Source organism: Eptesicus fuscus, chromosome 3 (genome assembly GCF_027574615.1).
Source record: "Eptesicus fuscus isolate TK198812 chromosome 3, DD_ASM_mEF_20220401, whole genome shotgun sequence".
In the NCBI taxonomy this organism is placed as follows: Eukaryota; Metazoa; Chordata; class Mammalia; order Chiroptera; family Vespertilionidae; genus Eptesicus; species Eptesicus fuscus.
The window spans coordinates 79,115,679-79,136,334 of NC_072475.1; the positions used below are offsets into that span (position 1 = coordinate 79,115,679).

Consider the following 20,656-nt stretch of genomic DNA (forward strand, 5'->3'; position numbering starts at 1 on the left):
TTGTTGATTTGTTGATGATAGCCATTCTGACAGGTGTGAGATGGTACCGCATTGTTGTTTTGATTTGCATCTCTCGGATAATTAGTGACGTTGAGCATGTTTTCATGTGTCTCTTGGCCTTCCTTCTGTCTTCTTTTGAAAAGCTTCTATTTAGGTCTGTTGCCCATTTCTTTATTGGATCATTTATCTTCCTTTTATTAAGTTGTATAAGCTGCATGTAGATGTTGGAGATCAAACCTTTATCAGTGATGCCATTTGCAAATATGTTCTCCCATGCAGTAGGCCTTCTTGTTGTTTTGTTAATGGTTTCTTTTGCTGTGAAAAAGCTTTTTATTTTGATGTAGTCCCATTTGTTAATTTTCTCTTTACCTTCCATTGCCCTAGGGGCAGTGTCAGTGAAGAATTTCTTTTGGCATATGTCTGAGATTTTGCTGCCTGTGGATTGCTCTAGCATTTTTATGGTTTCCCGTCTTATGTTTAAGTCCTGTATCCATTTTGAGTTTATTTTTGTGTATGGCGTAAGTTGGTGATCAAGCTTCATTTTTTTGCATGTATCTGTCCAATTTTCCCAACACCATTTATTGAAGAGACTGTCTTGACTCCATTGTATGTTCATGCCTCCTTTGTCAAATATTAATTGAGCATAGTGGTTTGGGTCAATATCTGGATTCTCTATTCTGTTCCACTGATCTATATGTCTGTTCTTGTTCCAGTACCAGGCTGTTTTGAGAACAGTGGCTTTGTAATACAGCTTGAAATCCGGTATTGAGATCCCTCCTACTTTATTCTTCTTTCGCAGGATTGCTGTGGCTATTCGGGGTCTTTTTTTATTCCAGATGAATTTTTGGAGAGTTCTTTCAAGGTCGGTGAAATATGCCACTGGTATTTTAATGGGGAGTGCATTGAATCTATAGATTGCTTTGGGTAGTATGGACATTTTAATGATGTTGATTCTACAAATCCATGAACATGGTATGTTCTTCCATCTGTTTACGTCTTCCTCTATCTCTTTTTTCAGTGTCCTGTAGTTTTCCGTGTATAGGTCTTTTACCTCCTTAGTTAAGTTTATTCCTAGGTATCTTAATTTTTTGGTGCGATGGTAAATGGAATTGCCTTTTTAGTCTCTCTATCTGTAAGTTCACTATTGGTGTATAGAAAGGCCATAGATTTCTTGGCGTTAATTTTGTATCCTGCTACATTGCCAAATTCATTTATTAAGTCTATTAGTTTTTTGATGGAGTCTTTCGGATTTTTTATGTACAATATCATGTCGTCTGCAAATAAAGACAGCTTTACTTGTTCTTTTCCAATTTGGATGCCTTTTATTTCTTCTTCTTGTCTAATTGCAATGGCTAATACTTCCAGTACTATGTCAAACAGGAGTGGTGAGAGTGGGCATCCCTGTCTTGTTCCTGTTCTTAGGTGAAATGTTTTTAGTTTTTGTCCATTGAGTATGATGTTTGCTGTGGGTTTATCATATATAGCTTTTATTATGTTGAGGTATGCTCCTTCTATTTCCACCTTGTTGAGAGTTTTTATCAAGAAAGGGTGTTGGATTTTGTCAAATGCTTTTTCTGCATCAATTGATATGACTATGTGATTTTTATCTCTCAATTTGTTTATGTGATGTATCACGTTTATTGATTTGCGGATATTATACCATCCTTGCATTCCTGGGATAAATCCTACTTGGTCATGGTGTATGATCTTTCTGATGTACTGCTGGAGCCGATTTGCTAGAATTTTGTTGAGGATTTTGGCATCTATGTTCATGAGGGATATTGGTCTGTAATTCTCTTTCATTGTGTTGTCTTTATCTGGTTTTGGTATTAGGGTGATGCTGGCTTCATAGAAGGAGCTTGGAAGTGTCCCTTCCTCTTGAATTTTTTGGAATAGTCTGAGGAGGATAGGTTTTAGTTCTTCCTTGAATGTTTGGTAAAACTCTCCTGTGAAGCCATCAGGCCCCGGGCTTTTGTTTGCCGGAAGCTTCTTGATGACTGCTTCAATTTCGTCCATAGTTATTGGCCTATTGAGCTCTTTAGATTCTTCTTGATTGATTTTTGGGAGGTTATATTTTTCTAGGAATATGTCCATTTCCTCCAGGTTGTCCAGTTTGTTGGAATAGAGTTGTTCGTAGTATTTTGTAACAATCCTTTGTATCTCAGCGGGGTCTGTTGTTATTTCACCTCTTTCATTTCTGATTTTGTTTATTTGGGTCCTCTCTCTTTGCTTCTTGGTGAGCCTGGCTAGAGGTCCATCAATCTTGTTTATCCTTTCAAAGAACCAGCTCTTGGTTTTGTTGATCTTTTGTATTGTTTCTTTGGTCTCTATGTCATTTATCTCCGCTCTGATCTTTGTTATTTCCTTCCTTCTGGTTACACTGGGCTTTTCTTGCTGCTCTTTTTCTAGCTCTTTGAGTTGTAGGGTTAAGTAATTTATTACCATTGATTCTTGTTTTTTGCAATAGGCTTGTAGAGCTATGAACTTCCCTCTCAAGACTGCTTTCACTGTGTCCCATAGATTTTGGATTGTTGTGTTTTCATTGTCATTTGTTGCCATGATGTTTTTTATTTCTTCCTTGATCTCTCTGGTGACCCAGTCATGGTTTAATAGCATGCTGTTTAGTCTCCAAGTGTTTGATTTCTTTGGATTGTATTTATTGTAGTTGATTTCCAGTTTTATGCCACTGTGATCTGAGAAGACGTTTGATATAATTTCTATCTTCTTGAATTTGAAGAGACTTTGCCTGTGACCCAGCATATGGTCTATCTTTGAAAATGACCCATGTGCACTTGAGAAGAATGTATATTCTGTGGCTTTGGGGTGAAATGTTCTAAAGATGTCAATTAATTCCATCTGGTCTAGTGATTCATTTAGGATTGCTGTTTCTTTGCTGATTTTTTGTTTAGAGGATTTGTCCAGTGGTGATAGTGGGGTATTAAAGTCTCCTACTATGATTGTATTGCTATTAATCTCTCCCTTGAAATCTTCCAGGAGTTTTTTTATGTATTTGGGTGCTCCTATATTGGGAGCATATATGTTTACCAGAATTATTTCTTCTTGTTGGATTTCTCCCTTTAGTATTATGAAGTTGCCTTCTTTATCTCTTGTTATGGCATTTACTTTGAGGTCTATTTTGTCAGATATAAGTATTGCTACCCCAGCTTTTTTTTCATTTCCATTTGCCTGAAAGATATTTTTCCATCCCTTCACTTTCAATCTGTGTGAGTCTCTTGTTCTGAGGTGGGTCTCTTGTAGACAGCATATATATGGGTCGTGTTTTTTTATCCATTCAGCTACTCGATATCTTTTGATTGGAGCATTTAGTCCATTTACATTTAAAGATATTACTGAAAGGTATTTGTTTGTGGTCATATCTATTTTTGTGTCTATATTCCTTCTTACCTATTTATTTCTTCTTTTTACAGTATTCCCTTTAGCAATTCTTGCATTGCTGGTTTGGTGGTGATAAACTCCTTAAGCCTTTTTTTATCTGCAAAGCTCTTGATTTCCCCTTCAATTTTGATTGATAGTCTTGCAGGATATAGTATTCTTGGATTCAGTCCTTTGCTTTGCAACACTTTGTATACCTCCGTCCATTCACTTCTAGCTTGTTGTGTTTCTGTTGAGTAATCATTTGACAATCTGATGGGTGTTCCTTTGTAGGTAACTCTCTGTCTCTCTCTTGCCGCCTTTAAGATTCTCTCTTTATCATTTATATTTGCCATTGAAATTATGACATGTCTTGGTGTGGGTCTTTTGGGGTTGATCCTGCTTGGGACTCTCTGTACTTGCGTAACTTTTATCTTTCCCATATCCGGGAAGTTTTCTGTCATTATTTCTTCAAATAGATTTTCTAATCCCTGCTGCTCTTCTTGTCCTTCTGGCAGCCCTATTATACGCATGTTACTTCGTTTCATGTTGTCCCGAAGCTCCCTTAGGCTTTCCTCCTGCTTTTCAATTTTTTTCTCCAATTGCTGTTGAGATTGAGCTTGTTTCTGTACCTGATCTTCTAACTCACTAATTCGGTCCTCTGCTTCTTGTAGTCTACTGTTGAAACTTTCCATGGTGTTTTTGATTGTAGCTATATCACTTTTCATTTCTTCCTGATTCTTGCATAAGTTGTTTATTTTCTCATCCATCCGAAGTATAAATTCCACGACCATTACTCTAAACTCCTTTTCGGTCATGTTGCAAGCTTCAGTTTCACTGATTTCCTTTCTTGGCGACTCCACATTTTCTTTCCTCTGTGAGTTATTTCGTTTCCCCATTCTGGCTATCACCAGAAAGCTCAAGCTTCCGTTTGCGTGGACCTGGGCCGTGTGCTGTGGGGACTTCGCTCCACCCGAGTTTCACAGAAGTGCTCTGACACTAGGACGTGTGGCTGCCTTTGGTTGGTGGGAACCAGACTTGCCCAGGGTCAGTGTCCCCACTGTTCCGTGTGGTCTCGTGTGCACACTTAGATTCAGGGTCCCTGTCTGCACCACACTGTTGGTATGTGCCGAAAATGAGATCCTTAGCATGTGCCAGGAGTCAGAGTTTCCCTGTGTCTGCACCAAGACTAGAGTGTCAGAGTCTCTGTTGCCTTGTGCGGTTTCTCATTGAGACTCAGGGTCCCTATGTGTGCATGCACCAACAATTGGGGTCGCTGGCTCTTAGTGTGAATGCGCTGTGAGTCAGGGATCCCAGGCAGCTGTGTCCGGTGTGCCAAATTCCCTGAAGTGGAGCTGCGACCTGTGTGTGCTCTCTCTACTGAGCCAAACCGGCTAGGGCGCACACTCTTGATTTCCTGAAGGTGAGCTGGCTCTGTGCACTCTACCGGAGTCCCGGAAGGGGGGCGGAGTCTGTCCTGCGCGCCAAATTCCCCAAAGGGAAAGCCCCTCTGTGCAAGCACTAAGATTCCCTGAAGGGAGAGCTGTGACCCGCAAGCCAAATTCCCCCAAATTCTCCGAAGGGGAGCCCTCTGTGCGCAGTGACAGATTTCCCCAACAGGGAGCTGATTCTCTCCTGTGTGCACGCCCGCGCCAAATTCCCTGAGGGGGAGCCAGTCCCTGCGCAAAGCTCTGCGGCTTGGGCGAGAGGCGGATCTATCAGTTAAAATGGCGCTGTCTGCGCGCCTGCGGGGAGGGGGTAGGCTCTTTGACTCACGGAATTCTGCCGGGATGTCTGGATTCTTGTTGTTTGTTGGTCTGAAGCTGTGATAGCAGTTCTCTGTCCCCAGTGGCTGCAGGGTCCTGGTTTGTGTCAGAAGCCAGGATCCGAGTCTCAGGCAGCTCTGTTTCTCAAGATGGCGTGGTCTCCACGTCCGCAACAGCCACAGAGATGTTAATTTTTGGCATTTTAATTAGGATTTATCTGGGCGTGGGCCTGCTTGGGTTCTTCTTGTTTGGGGTTCTCTGTGCCTCCTGGACTTGTGTGACTTTTTCCTTTACCAGGTTAGGGAAGTTTTCTGCCATTATTTTTTCAAACACCTTCTTTATGCCTTTTTACCTTTCTGCCTCTTCTGGTACACCTGATATTCTAATATTTTTACATTTAACATTGTCCCACAGCTCCTTTAAGCTGTCCTCCTGTGTTGTTGTTTTTGTTTGTTTTTTTTTTTTTGTTTTTTGGTTATCTGATTGAGTGATATTTTCAACTCTGTCTTCTAATTCACTAATTCGATCCTCAGCTTCCCCTAATCTGCTGTGTATTCCTCCCAATGTGTACTTCATTTGTGTTATGTCATTCTTTATCTCAGACTGTTATTTTTCATAGTTACTATATTTTATTCATGCTGTTGAGCATCTTTACCATCAGTACTCTGAACTCTGATTCATTTAAATTTCTTATCTCTGCTTCATTTATCTATTCTTCTGGAGAATTCTCTAGTTCTTTCACTTGGGGGTTGTTTTTTTGTCTCCCCATTTTGCCTTTCTGTTTGGGTTTGTGACTATGTATTAGGTAGATCCTCTACACCTCTCAATCTCTAGTGCAGGACAGTGTTAAAGGCTGTTTCTGACTAATTAGATCAGGCAAAGACTCAAAGCCTCTAGAGACTACCTCTGCTTACAGACTGATAGGATTCTGACTTCAATTGCCCCCCAGGCAATCATCCTCAGGTGTGGTGAGAGTTGTTTTCAACAGGGTGGGACAGTTGCTTCTGCCCGGAGGCTAATTGTTAATTTTAATCTCTTAAGTGGCCTCAGGGCAAGGTGTTTTCCAATAGGGTGTGTTAACTGTCTTCTCCCCAGGAAAGGCAAATGTCCATGTGGGAAAGATGTCCTCTGCTGCATGAGGGAATGACTCAGCCCAGGAAACTTGAGGTGTCTGTCTTCTGAGCTCTATCCCCTAAGTCCCTAGTCATGGCTTCTGCCCTCACAGCTCCAGTCCACTTCACCCTCCCTCTGCTGGAGCACAAGGTGGGTGGCTTCACAGGAATTTTGTGTGTTGGCCCTTTAAGAGGGTGCCTGAATTTTCAGCTGTTCCTCTCTGGCAGATAGCGCCCCGCTGCTTTTCACAGCCAGATGTTATGTGGGTACCCTCCTCAGTTTTGGTGCTCTGCTGGGGGGGCCCAGCTTGGGGATTAGATCCCAGAGTTCTCAGTTGCAACCCCCCACAGCTGAGATATCTCTCTGGGACTTCAGTTGCTGTCTGTGGGCGCCTGGCCAGCTGTGTCGCGCTTCAGCCCCTCCTACCAGTCTCTATGTGGTCTCCACTTTCGGTCCTTGGGTATCAGGGTTCTCTCCTGCGAGTTTTCTGTTGATTATTCAGCATTTTTTTCTGTATTTTAGTTGTAATACCAGTTTGTTCCTGGGAGCTTGTCTATGCAGCATCCACTTACTCTGCCCCCATTTTTAATCTCCTATTAAAAAGTTTCTTACATACTGTTATATTCGCAGGGCTGCAAAAATTTGTTGTGGGCCTCGAGTTTGACATATACGAGTTTATACGATATATAGCTTGATTTACTATATAATATATCGTATAATTATTACAGATAAGGCTGATAATGAGCATGTACACTGCTTGTGACATAGTACCAAACTATTATTTCATTTAGAAATAAAATGTAAGCCATCTAGCACAAGGCTTGACTGGCAGTAGGCATTAGTCATTGGTCATCATATCATCACCCCTACCGATTCCAAAGAACAGAGTCCTTTATTGCCTTGCTCTTTGGATGCAAAGTCATCTGTGGTTCACTTTCCCAAGTTAGGAAGATCTCGTGTCTCCTCTCAATCTTAAGTCAGGTGACCTGACACTTCATCTTCTCAGAGCAGATCCTGAACTTGGGCATCCATCCTGGTATACGTAGGACCTTTCAAGATTGGCTAGACCTGCAAGGCTGCTATCACTATGACAACTAAATCTGGGAAGCACATCATGTGTAAAGCAGGAAGGGCTGGTCTCCCACCTGTTTCCTTAGCCTGAGTACATGTGAGGTTTTAGCTCGGCTCTGAAAAATGTTAGTGGCTCATGAGTGGCAAAGCCAGGATAAACTTAAGCCTGTTCACCCCTACTCCATTCTGTCATGTAGCCTCTGAAATATACTGTAAGGGGCACGCTGATCTCCACCTGTAGTGTTTAGACTAAGAGAAAGCAAAGGTGAAGAGTCTGGAAAGAGAGGGCTCTGTGTGGGGGTTGGGGGGAGGATTAGCTTGATTTGCTCTGTAGCATTCAGTTCTTCTGGTAGATAAAAATAGCATTTTAGTATGAGTGTTACCTACTCCTTTTCTTTAATTAATTTTATTTTTTTATTTTTCTATTAGATAATGATTGTATAAAGAATTAGTTTGGAGTTTGAATTTATTCAGTCATGTATTAAATGTCTGTTGTCTGCCTACTCTGTGCCAGCCACTAAAAGTGAGAAAAAGCAAAGGCACCCCCTACCCTCATCAAACATTCTTTTGTTTGAGAGAGCACCCGGACAGACAAGCAATAGGAAGAAAAAATGCCCGTGGTTCTTGTTCTTGAGAAAATCTTAATTTAATGACATCCGGAATTTACTTCTAGCTATATCTAATTTTTTTTTAAATATATTTTTTTTATTGATTTTTTACAGAGAGGAAGGGAGAGGTATAGAGAGCTAGAAACATCGATGAGAGAGAATCATCGACCAGCTGCCTCCTGCACACCCCCTACCAGGGATGTGCCCGCAGCCAATGTTCATGCCCTTGACCGGAATCGAACCTGGGACCTTTCAGTCCGCAGACCAACGCTCTATCCATTGAGCCAGACCGGTTTCGGCGCTATATCTAATTTTAATGTATACTTTATTTTCATGGTTGACACATTCATACATACAGTACCTTTACATTTGGGAATAGGTTGGCGTCAATATTTTTATTTTCCCTTATTAGTTCCTTCGTTTCTTTCTGTATATGGCAGCTAACATTTTATCACTTGGTGTTGGTTTGTTTTAAAATTTTGTTCCCCCAAGCCCCGCCCCCTTAGCTGTTAGATAGTTTTGGTTCCACTACCTAGAAAGTGTTTCTATGCTGGTCATGTAGTTCCATTGCATATCCCGTTCTATGTAATACTTAAATACTATTTAAGGTGATTTTAGATAATTTAAAAAATAATTATACATTTATATAGTCTATATAACAATATGAGTAATATGCTACAGTTATTTTCAGTTGTGACTTCAAAAGCCTACCAGTGTCATGTGCACTTGGGAAAATCATTTCTTATCCTTATCTTCCAGGTTTCAACAGTTTCACCCTTTTCTTTGTGCAGCTGATTTTAAAAAGCTTGCTTCCTCATATGGTAGCGATAAGTTTGATTTGCCCTATGGGATAAGGACATCAGGTCAGTAATATTATTCTTACCTTGCCCTATTGAAAATGAGTGGTGTTTGATGTGAACTGCATGTTTATATAAAAATAAGGCCGTTTCATCTTTCTCCTTCATAATGATTTCTAAAGAGTATAATTTTGGGATGGGAAGAGGGAATCCATTTTAGTATATAACTCCTTTGGAGGCAGGATAGAATAAAAGGATTAAAAAGGTAGATTTTTATTGTTGTTATTAAGACACTGCTTTATACTTTTGTTCTGCCACCATATTGTTAATGAGTCCTGATGCCTTACCTTATTCCAATTAGAATTAGCAGGATAACTCTGTGTGTTAACTTCCTCCGCATCTCCCATTTCACCTCTTTACTTGTGAGCTTTCTTTTATTTCATCAGCAAGTTCTAGCTCCTTGACCGAGGAGCTAGATTAAAAATTTAAAATTTAATAGTGGATGTTTTATTTTTGCTAAATTTAGAGAGAAATATTCCATCCACTAATAATGAGACACTTTCCCCTCTGCCTGACACCTGATTGGCTTACACAACTTTATGTTCTCCATTTTGGGAAGACTCTAAAAGCCCAGAAAGTGACAAGCCTACAGTTTTCTGTCTTAGATTTTGCTTTTTGATCGTGTGTGTGTGTGTGTGTGTGTGTGTGTGTGTGTGTGTGTGTTTTAAAAGGGTATTGCAGAGAATTTGGTAATTCAATAAGGTTAAACTTGCTGAATATTGATTTCTATACTGATTTTAGTTTCAGAATTATCTGATTCTGCTAATTTGGGGATTACTTTTTATGATTGCTTTTCCACTAAGCCCCTTATTTTTCGTGTCCTTAGAGCATTGACCATTGTGATGTTCCTATTAGGTAGTGCTGGCTAAATGCAGTTGTATCATGAATCTTCATCCCAAGAAAAATGAAATGTAGCCACACCAGTTGTAATGGCTTTGGGGGACGAGTGGGGGTAAAGGTGGCTTCCTATGTACCCAAGAAGCCATGATTCCTTTCGCTCACAGAACTCCATTTGTTTTCTAGCGGAATATTTTCGACTTGCTCTTTCAAAGCTGCAGAGCTGTGACCTCTTTGATGAGTTTGACAAGTGAGTTCATTTCTTGCCTCTGTTTGACTTTTAGTTTTAGCTGAAGTGGTTCAAAGCATGCACCCCGATGTAAAATGTCATCACTTGGGAAAATTCCACAGCATTGGTACATAACTAAAACATCTAGAAGTTATTTCTTGAATAAACAAACAACACTTGAAATAAACAAACTACAAAAATAATTTAGAAGCTTTGTAATGTAATTGGCTGGCTCAAACCTTTGCAGAAGTCATACGATGGGTGATACCAGTGCAAAGTCAGGGTGTTTTTAACCCACATTCATCGTTTCTAACTTGTTACTGAAGAATTAATTCTCACCCCTCCCTCCCGGGTGAGAATCAGCTCACAGCCTCCCTCCGGGGGCTGTTTCTCACACCTTCCTGTACATTTTCTGAACTGTTCCTAAGGATTCTTTCTGTTTCATTTGAATATTGGATTTCAGAAGCAGCTCTCTTCCTTTTATTCAGAATTATATTTGAGCGAAGCAAACAGCTTGCTTAGATACACACTTTCTGACTACACATGGTAATTTAGCTTTTAGAAAATTTTGATGTCAAGTTCACCACCTAGAAATTGAATCGTCAGTTGAATTTATAGAAGTAGACTTATTTCACAAAGTTTTAAGCTACAGAGGGATGATATGGATAGTCTATAATGTCTGACCTCCATTGAAAAGTAGAATGCAGAATTTCCCTTCTTGCACAAGAGAACAGAGGTGCTATTGAGAGCGGGGCGGGGGGCGGGGGGAGGAGGCGGTGCAGAAATGGGTTAGTGGACAGAGGTGTGAAAATGAAAATAGAGTTTACATAACAGAGAGGGAGGAACAATGCTAGATTTTGACTGAGTTCATCTCACCTGCCTCTGTTGGGGGCCCAGATTATTGATGTGTGGATTATGTTCTATATGCTGGTTCATTTCAGTTTGTACTAATTATCATTTAAAACGATGCCATCAAACTATCTCAATTTCAGTTTTTGATTGTCTATCAACAACAACCACATATATTCTCCTCTCACCTAAAGTTTAGATAGCTCTCACTTGTAGAATATTTTTTTGTGCAGACCTTGGGCATCCATCTGTGCTTTATGTCAATTCTCTCTAATTTTTACCACCACCCTGAAAAGTATCCTTGATAATCTCCATTTTAACTGGAGAAACTGAGGCTAGGCAGACAATTGTATGTGTTTGTTACACCTGCTAAATGCCTGAGCCAGGATGTGACCTAGATTGACTTATCCAGTGCCTAGAGTTCTGATTTACAAGTGATAATGATCATTCCTCAGTTATTTGCAGCAAGTATCTGCAGATATTTGAAAATATTCTTGGCCCTGTAAATGTGAACTACTGACAGGAGACTTGAGGGTATGTGAATGAAAGTTTCCTTTCTGCTTTTTTATCTTAAAACTACCAGGGGTCCTCAAACTTTTTAAACAGGGGGCCAGTTCACTGTCCCTCAGACCGTTGGAGGGCCAGACTATAGTTTAAAAAAAACTAGGAACAAATTCCTATGCACACTGCACATATCTTATTTTGAAGTAAAAAAACAAAACGGCAAAAACACCCACATGTGGCCCGCGGGCCGTAGTTTGAGGACGCCTGAACTGGACTGTGCTTTATTGAGTTGCTTTCAGAACCTCTCAGGCACAGGTGTTTATCATGTGATGCACTGGCAGGCTGCTTCCTCTCTGCTGACTTGAGCTTGTCACTCTGCCCCGCCTCCCCCCCCCCCTTTGTTACTGAGAGTGCCCCCCCACTTGCACCTCCAACTCAGGTCAGGTTCACAGCATCTCCAGTGTTGGGAGGGAGGTGGGTATGGTTGGTAAGGAGAGATTGGAAGTCATGCAGATTGCACAAGAGTCCTTCAGTCTGAAGTCGAATAAATGCAGTAAGAGACGCATCAGGTGGAGAGCGAATGGAAAACTCCATTTTGGATCCCTGCACAGTGGCATAACCATGCACTCAGATGCTCAGCATTGCTGAGCTGCTTGCTTGACATGTGCACACCTGTTCCCTACAGACAATGTTTGGAAATTTGATAATGTTGGCTGAGTCAGGAAATGCCCAAACTCGTAGAGAATTTTTATGAGTTTTTTTTTGCCAAGCTGACAACAGATACTGGAGAGCAAGATCTCAGCTGGTCTGGAGAATGGCACTCTTGATGTTTATTTTATACTTTACAATCAAAGGAGATTTGTCCTGGCTGGGTAGTTCAGTTAGAGTGTTGTCCCAATATACCACGGTTGCAGGTTCGATCCCTGGGCAGGACACACATTTAAGGATCAACCACTGAATGCATAGATGATCGGAACAATGGGTTGATGTTTCTCTCTCTCCCTCTCTCTCTTTTTCTCTCTCTCTCTCTCCTCCTCCTCCTCCTCCTCCTCTTTTTCCTTCACCTTCTCCTTCCTTCCCACCATGCCTCCCTCCCTTCCTCTCTCTCTGTCTCTAAAAAAAATTAATAAAAAAAAAAGAATCAAAGGAGATCTAAGGAAGGTGCATGCAATCCATTAGTAGTAGATTAAGAGGACAGAAGAAACACATACTTTTGCATTGGTGTGTACAGGAGAGTTAATAATGAACATTTACGGCACATACAGATGGTATGCAGGGAATAAGATAACCGTGAGGGTTCTGTGGTCTGGTGCTCTGGCGCCGGTGGTTGTGTCTTTGAAAGGTAAGAAAAGAAAATTACTCTGACATTTCAAAGGTATGTTATCCCAGATGCATAAGAACAGTTGACAGAGCTCACTTGTGAGGATTGACCTTTGCTAAGGAAGCTGTAGGCCTGGGACGGGACTACCTGCTGTGACCTCTACCCAGTTAGGGATTTGGGATCGGACGATCGTGTGTGGTTACTTTTGGTCACTAGGCTTGTCAGGCCTGCCATGTGGCCCCCTGAGCCTGTCAGGTCTATTGCAGAGCCCCCTTTTCGCCCACAATAAGAATATACCTGTGACATTATCTTCTCTTTGCATATTAACTTTTGAGAAGGGTTCACAAGAAATAAATTTTACCTAGCCCTAGCTGGTTTGGCTCAGTGGATAGAGCGTCGGCCTGCGGACTCAAGGGTCCCGGGTTCGATTCCGGTCAGGGGCATGTACCTTGGTTGCAGGCACATCCCCAGTAGGGGGTGTGCAAGAGGCAGCTGATAGATGTTTCTCTCTCATTGATGTTTCTGGCTCTCTGTCCCTCTCCCTTCCTCTCTGTGAAAAATCAATAAAATATATATTTTAAAAAAATAAATTTTACCTATATTTTAAGTAAGTCATGCAATGTTGGTCTGGAACCCACTGTACAATACAAAGACAGTAACAGGCCAGCTTGGGCCTGAGCAATACATCTCAAATATATTCCAGAAAGGCAGGTGTGCTACCCTGCCTCCTGCTGCCCAAGTCCATTCAGACTGCCCCCTGAGTGACCTGCATGTACCGTTTCTCCTCCAGACCTTGCAGAACTGCTCCGGAAGAAGGAGGTCTGAGAACAGTCTCTCTTTCTCGGGCAGAGGATTTGGACTGCCCCTGGTGGGAGAGTCGTCCCCTATGGCCGACTGTATGCGGAGGCTAGCCCCTGGACTGTGAGGAGGCAGCCTTGTTGGCCTGGGATCGCTCACTCTTTGTGCTGGGTCTGCAGGCCGGAGAGGAGGGACTGGGGTGCGGAGAGGTGAGAGCCATCTTTGCTCATCTCTTTTCCTTTGGCTGCTCTCTTCACCCATATGTGATTCTCCCTCCATCCTCTTAGTCCCTTCCAGAAAGGTTCAGACATTTCTTTTTTGTTGTTGTTTCAAATCTGGATCCTTTGTGATCCCACCAGTTATGACACTAGCTTTGTTTAGTTATCTTATTTAACACGCATGATGCCCTCAGTTGTGGTAGGTTCCACTGGGAATGGGAACACTCCAAATACCAGTTGCATTTACAAGATAGGAGTTTTGTTCTTTCTCACAGGTGTTTTTAAAATGAAGTTGGGCCGAAACCGGTTTGGCTCAGTGGATAGAGTGTCGGCCTGCGGACTGAAAGGTCCCAGGTTCGATTCCGGTCAAGGGCATGTACCTTGGTTGTGGGCACATCCCCAGTGGGGGGTGTGCAAGAGGCAGCTGATCGATGTTTCTCTATCATCGATGTTTCTAACTCTCTATCCCTCTCTCTTCCTCTCTGTAATAAAATCAATAAAGTATATATTAAAATGAAGTTGGCAGGTGAGCATTCCAGGGCCAACCCAGCAGCTGAGCATCAGGGACCGAGGCTTCTCCATTGTGACTCTGCATTTCTCTATACACAGTTTCCTCCTTAGGGTTTCCTCCTTAGGGTCTGCATTCTGGCCAGCAGGGAGGAGGGAGGGAGAAGGGCACGCCCCACCCAGTAAGGCTGGCCTCCTTTCTTCAGGCTTTTTTCCAGAAATCACATATACTACTTCATTGCATTCCTGTGAGAGCTGCAGGTCTTCCCAACGCCGCATTCTGTGCCATCAGGGTGGAAGCTTGAAATGACCCAGGGTGGGATGATTTATGCCATGGTGATAGGCAAACACTACAAACGCAAACACCCCAAACCCTGGCATCTCTCGTCATGCTTCTCCCTCCCTAAAAGAACTGGTTCTTAAACATTTAGTAGCAACCGCTGATTATGTCCGGTTGGCTAGGAATATAATGACGAAGCCACACCTAGCTGTAAATGTGACTGGGAATTGTAGCCTTTATTCCACCTGGCTGTGTGCCCACCTTAAAAACACACACCAAAGAGTCCTGTTTTACTGAACAAAGGAAACATGATTATTGAAAGGCAGCTAGCAGCCTTCATCAGCATTCTCCACCATTGTCCTCGTCCCCACCTGTTCGTGCCTGGGAACCGTCAGGATCCTGAATCAGTTACCCGGTAACTGGAGAGCTACCTAGCCTAGTGCTGGAAGCAGCCGACTGTGGTTTCTCCCTCGGAGAACGGATACCCTGTGCAAACTGTGGAAACATACTGGGGCTGTAAACCATTCTGAGGCGGCATCGCTTATGAAGGTCTTACTTGTGCCATCTTTGTAAGGTAATGTTAGTAAAGTAACCCCGAGGCAGAGAGAGCCTTTTTCTAAAGTTAAGACCATGAAGAACTTGGGGCCAGAAATAAAGAGCGAAGGGAACAGGAGTGTGTGTGTTTGGCCAAAAACCTGTGTGAAAGAGCCTTGGAGCTGTAACAATTCCATGCTTGTTCTTTGCTCTCACCTCCTCCCTTCCATAACCACTCCCCACTTCCCTCCAAAATAACCTCAACAAAAACGCATGTGTGGTTTTTTTTTCAAAGCTTTTTGTCACCTTGTAATAATTATAATAATTTGCCTCCTTTTAATAATCACCTCTGTTAGAAAAACATTCACATTTTAGAAAATCGCCTTTTCCCCTAATTTTTTGACTGGAATTCTCTCTGTTCTATGTGAAAAGATATGCAATAGGACATGTGCATTACCCATTTAATTTAATTTAATGAACCTCTTTGGTATGTGTTTGTACCAAAAAAATAAAAAATAAAATAAAATAAAATAAAATGGGTAATGCACGATAGGAGGATGCAATCTTGGGCCTTTTCCTTTATATTCTTTCTGAGTTTCTCTCCCAAGCAGTAGCCCAGCAGGTTGGGGTAAGGTCAATATTAAGGCTGCTGACTTGTTTCCTAACAAATCGCAATTACCTGAGCTGACCTGCCCTTGATGTGTTGTGTGAACGAACGAGCCAGACCCAGAAGCAAAGTGGTGAAGTCAAAGAGATGGTCGGAGGCAGGACAGATGGGGATCATCTAGTTCAGCCCCCGCATGTTAACGGTGAGAACTGAGGCCCGGAAAGGTGACATGGAAGTCTGAGGCGAGAGGCGTCCAGCCTCCCACGGAGCTCCAGTGCCCCTCACATTCTAATAAGCAGAGAAAAGACTCCACCATTGACTGTCTTAACCTGAGCACCGTCCTGAGAGGGAAGGTGAAGAGAATTCGGGAACTGTTCATTCTTTTGGCCCTATTCTTTAGGATTTCCAGGGCTGTCCATTGCTCCATTCATTACTTAATGTAGCTTATGCTTTCATCCTTAGCCTCAAACCATGTTTACCCAGATGGGTTAGCACTTTCACAGGGTTAAACTAAAACATCCCCAGAGTACCCGTTGTCAGTTCATTGAAAACACAAATATGTTAAGTAGGTTCTCTTTATCCCCTTGAAGATGCCTGATCTTGATAGACTCTTCTCTGAACAGATACCACAGAACCTGTTTTTTTTCCCCTCAGCTCTCACCCTGAAGATAAGATCACACGGGCAGAGTCAGTGTGCGAACTGGCCTTCTCCCCAGTGCTGCCTCTGCGCCAGCTGATCCTACTGAGTTTGGGAAAGAAAACAAGTCTCTCAGAAACGTTGACGAACCGTATTTTTAATTGAGGTATAATTCACATAACATAAAGTGAACCGTTTAAAGTGAACAATTCAGTGGCATTTAGTATATTCACAATGTTGTGCTACCACCACCTAAATTATTTGAAAACAATTATTAGTGGCTTTCTTCATGTTCCTTCTTTTATGGATATACTAGAGGCCCGATGCACGAAATTCGTGCAAGGGGCTCAGCCCTCGCAGCCCCGGCTTCGTCCAGAAGATCGTCCAGAAGGACATCCGGAAGGTCTTCCGGCTGTCCGGTCTAATTAGCATATTACGTTTTTATCATTATAGATTAGCTGTCAGACCAGAACTTTGGCAGCAGGGGACTGATAACCTGCTAGAAAAGGATAGCTTGAAAATCAGGCTGTTGTTTTTATGGTAGGGGGTGAGGAAGGGGGGGGGGCATGAAGCCATCTAAGTAGAAGGGGTTGGTACTTGTGAGGGGTCGGGGGAGCACTCACTGCTCTGTGACCTGGGCAAGTTTTTGAGTTTCTAAATCTTGGTTTCATGTAACAGAGGGAGGGCAGAACTATGTACGTGCGTTATACCAATGCCAAGTTCAATAGGAAATAGCTCAGTCAGTGTAACCAGGGAAAGTGGGTGAAGGGTGTGCAGGACTTCTCAGTGCTATTTTGCAACTTTCTGTGAGTCTAGAATCATTTCAAAATAGAAAGCTTAAATTGAAGACATATGGAAACATAAGACTTACACATCTGTGTTCAAAGCAGCAGCATTCATAAGAGCCCCCAATGCCCAACAACTGCAGAGCAGGTAAATAAATGTATGCCCATGTAATGGCTGTTGTTCAGTTGTGGAAAGGAATGAGGTACTGACTCATGCTGCGACCTGGATAAACCTGGAAAACATTATGAACCATGAAAGAAGCCAGCCACAAAAGACCACATGTTATACAATCCCCTTTATGCAAAAGAGCCAGAACAGACACAGCTATTGAGACAAAAAGTAGATTAGTGGTTGCCAGAGATGCGCACCTGCTACTGGCTCGGGGTTTCTCTGCAGGGCGATGAACGTTCTGTATTTGATAGTGGTGATTGTTACACAACCTTGTGAATATGCCAAAACCTACTGAATCTTATTATTTCTAATGGTGAATTTTATGCCATGTGAATTATATTTCAATGATAAAAAGCTTTTAAAAAAGAGGGTGATGGTTGAGGTGACCTAGTTTCCTTTCTAGCCTTTGTAGTACCTTGTTCCCAGGGCACCGTGAGGCCATGCCTAGGACAAACCATTTGGAGTGACACGACTCTAGTTCTCTTGACATTTTATCTGTCTCCTGCTGCTGCGGATGATTTCTCAGGCCTTGGGTTCCTTTCTTTATTCTCTAAAGCACAGCTCACACAAGGTGGCCACGTTTTACAAACTTCACGAAAGCTCTGCAGGTGTGGCTCAGTTGGTTGGGCATCATCCAGTGCCAGTTCGATTCCCAGTCAGGGCACATGCCTGGGTTGTGGGCTCCATCCGCAGTGGGGGGCATGCGGGAGGCAGCCAGTCAATGTTTCACTCTCTCATCCATGTTTCTCTCTCTCCTTTTCTCGTCTTCTCTCTCTAAAAACCAATAAAAATATTGTTTTAAAAAACTTAACTAAAGATTGGAAATACTTTAAGGGAACCGCATCACAGAAAAGCAATTCTTTTTAAAAAAATATATTTTATTGATTTTTCACAGAGAGGAAGGGAGAGGGACAGAGAGCCAGAAACATCAATGAGAGAGAAACATCCATCAGCTGCCTCCTGCACACCCCCTACTGTGTATGTGCCCGCAACCAAGGTATATGCCCCTGACCGGAACCGAACCTGGGACCCTTGAGTCCGCAGGCCGATGCTCTATCCACTGAGCCAAACCGGCCAGGGCGGAAAAGCAATTCTTAAAAATGTGCCCATGTTGCAAGGCCCTGGCACTTCCCGGCTGTCTATGTAGCTTCTAAGCACCAGCTTGCACCCTGGTCCCCGGGACTGCTGCTTTCTCCTCGGTGGGAGTACATTCTCCCACAACCAGAGCAGCAGCAACCCCAAATCACAAAAATCTCAGCTCCCACTTAAAAGGCAGGAGCTCGCTCCCCACCCCCAGCCGCCAGCATCCCATTCTGGAAGCATGCCAGGTCCCGGAAGACTGCTGAGTCCCGCCTAGGTGGTTACAGAGTAACTAGACACAAACATCTGACCTAACGGAAGCACCGGTGCTAAATGAGCAGGGTTTCGTGAACGCTTCCAGGTTGCTCACCAGGCAGAATCCGTGGTGTCAGTGTCAGCAGAGACTGGTTAGATTGGTAACCAGCCAGGGCGAGCACATGGCCTTGTGGACAACTGAAAAAGAAGAAAAACGATTTACTGGCTCTTGATTAAAAAGAGCCGGGCTCTGTTAGAGGTATCCACGCCCGCATCAAACTCTGGACACCCTGCTGGTTTGCAGGGTTTCTTTTCATGGCAGCGTTTTCAGCCGGGAGGGGAGTGGGAGAGGAGGGAAGGCTGTGATTCTCTGGCGACAGAGTGAGTGGCGTGTGGCGACGGGCGCAGCAGTGACGCAGTCGGCTGTCGTAGAGCTATAGACACCCCGCACACATGCTGGAGAAAATGGTCCCGGGCAACAGAATAACAACATTGAAGAACCTCAGTGACTCGCAAAAGGGCAGACTGAGGTGAAAGGTGAAAGGTCACTAGGCCACGGTCCCAGGGATGCTGTAAGGGGTGGCACAACTAGCAGTCAGGGCTCCACCCGCAGCGCACTGCACAGTGTTTGGGGATCTTTGGGCTGCAAGTGACTACCTTCCTGAGTAAACGTGAGGTAAACGAAGCAGACCTTGAACTCCCACATCGCATAGGTATGTGGTTCCTGGATCTGCAGGCTTGTGGTTCCTCTGGCGCGAGGCAGGGCGGGGCGGAGGGGGGACGCCCTGCTTGTGGCTGCACACACTGGGCTGCAGGCTCCTGGGAGTACCCGTTCACACATGCAGGGCCTGAATGGTGCGTTGTACAGCTGGACTGAGGACAGCCTGCACCTCAGTGGAGCAGCCGTGGGTGTGGGCACTCCTTTCGTCACATATGGGTATCTGCTGGGGCGTGGCAGCGTCTCTGGCGCTCTCTGCCTTCCCCTGTTCGTTGCAAGAAACAGCAGCTGCTGTAACTTGATGTCATTACACAGCGTTATCTGAGCAGAAAGGAAGGGGTGGATAAAAGGAAAGGGTTCTGCTCAGTCATGCTCTTGCTGCGAGTAAAATCTTTTCCAGAGCATCCAGTAGACTTCCTTATGTCTTACTGCCCAGGGGTGGGTCACAGGGCCACCTGTAGACCAGCCATTGGCAGGCTCATGAAAGCAGAGCTCGGTAGCAAGGCACGTGGCAGTAGGACCAGTGGGAACTGCCAGAGGTTGTTGAAGATGGAGTGATGTATGCGAATGCATCTGATGCTGCTGAAGGGGAAAATGAATACCAGGAAGCAGTAAAAAAAAAAAAAAAAAAGGCCACAGATCATGTGAAATGGGCAATTCAAGTTCGCTTTCTCTACATGATGGCGTTGCTGTTTCCCTCTGCGTGAGGTAGTGCCTCTCCTGGATCGGCCTGACCCGATGAGGAACATGCGTCTCACCTGGGGGCGTGTAACCTCTGACCACTGCACTTTCAGCAGCTTTCCGGATTTTCCATTAGCAGGGCCAGGCCCCCTGGAAGGAGTTCGTTTTCCAGATGAGCAGTTTGGGGCCTGTGCTTCTCCCTCCCTGCTTCCAGGATGGGGAAAGGAGGAACCGCTCTCTGCTTCTCCAGTCCGACAGTGACCACCACACTTAACGTAACAACCCAACCGATTTCTAACCGCACAGCCTGTGAGTCGGTTGCTTTAGGTTGGGGAATACAGAAACAGAAGTGACACCATTCTGGCCCCTGGAGACTCACGTTCACTGCAGCTATTTGTGCATGAAGGCTGTGCTAATTAAATATGGTGAAGTTACACAGTCACCGCAGGGACACTGCCAGCTGTGGCTTCACACCTCAGGAACTAGGAAGAACGGGAGCCTGGACCAACCGGATGAAACCGAGGAGAGGACGAATCACTCCTTTAGTCGTATAAGGGTATCTGCTGGGGAGAGGGAAGCAGTGAGCTGCAAGGTGTGTGGTTCAGACCATGCATGGGTATCTCACATATTTCCGAGTCTTGGTGGCGCTGTGAACACCAGCTGTAGATAAGCCATTAATGCCAGCCCTGGCCGGTGGCTCAGTTGGCTGGAGCACCATCCTGTATCACAGAAGGTCCTCGGGTTTGTTTCCGGGTCGGGGCACATACCTACATGGGGGGTTCGATCCCTGGTCAGGCACATACAGGAGGCAACTGATCAATGTTTCTCTCTCTCCCCTCCCCCCCATTTCCCTTTCC

General features: G+C 43.9%; 1 protein-coding gene across 5 annotated transcripts in view; it reads left to right on the forward strand.

The window, feature by feature from the left end:
* ST3GAL6 (ST3 beta-galactoside alpha-2,3-sialyltransferase 6) overlaps nucleotides 1-20,656 on the forward strand; it is a 104,459-nt gene that overhangs the window by 64,279 nt on the left and 19,524 nt on the right. For all 5 annotated transcript variants that reach the window (XR_008555601.1, XM_054714031.1, XM_054714028.1 and 2 more), the window contains exons 5-6: nucleotides 8,690-8,793; nucleotides 9,811-9,874. Coding sequence is in view for 4 of the 5 variants with exons in the window: in XM_054714031.1 (XP_054570006.1) it covers nucleotides 8,690-8,793; nucleotides 9,811-9,874 (168 nt within the window). In the remaining variant the exon portion in view is untranslated. The remainder of the gene's footprint in view (nucleotides 1-8,689; nucleotides 8,794-9,810; nucleotides 9,875-20,656) is intronic.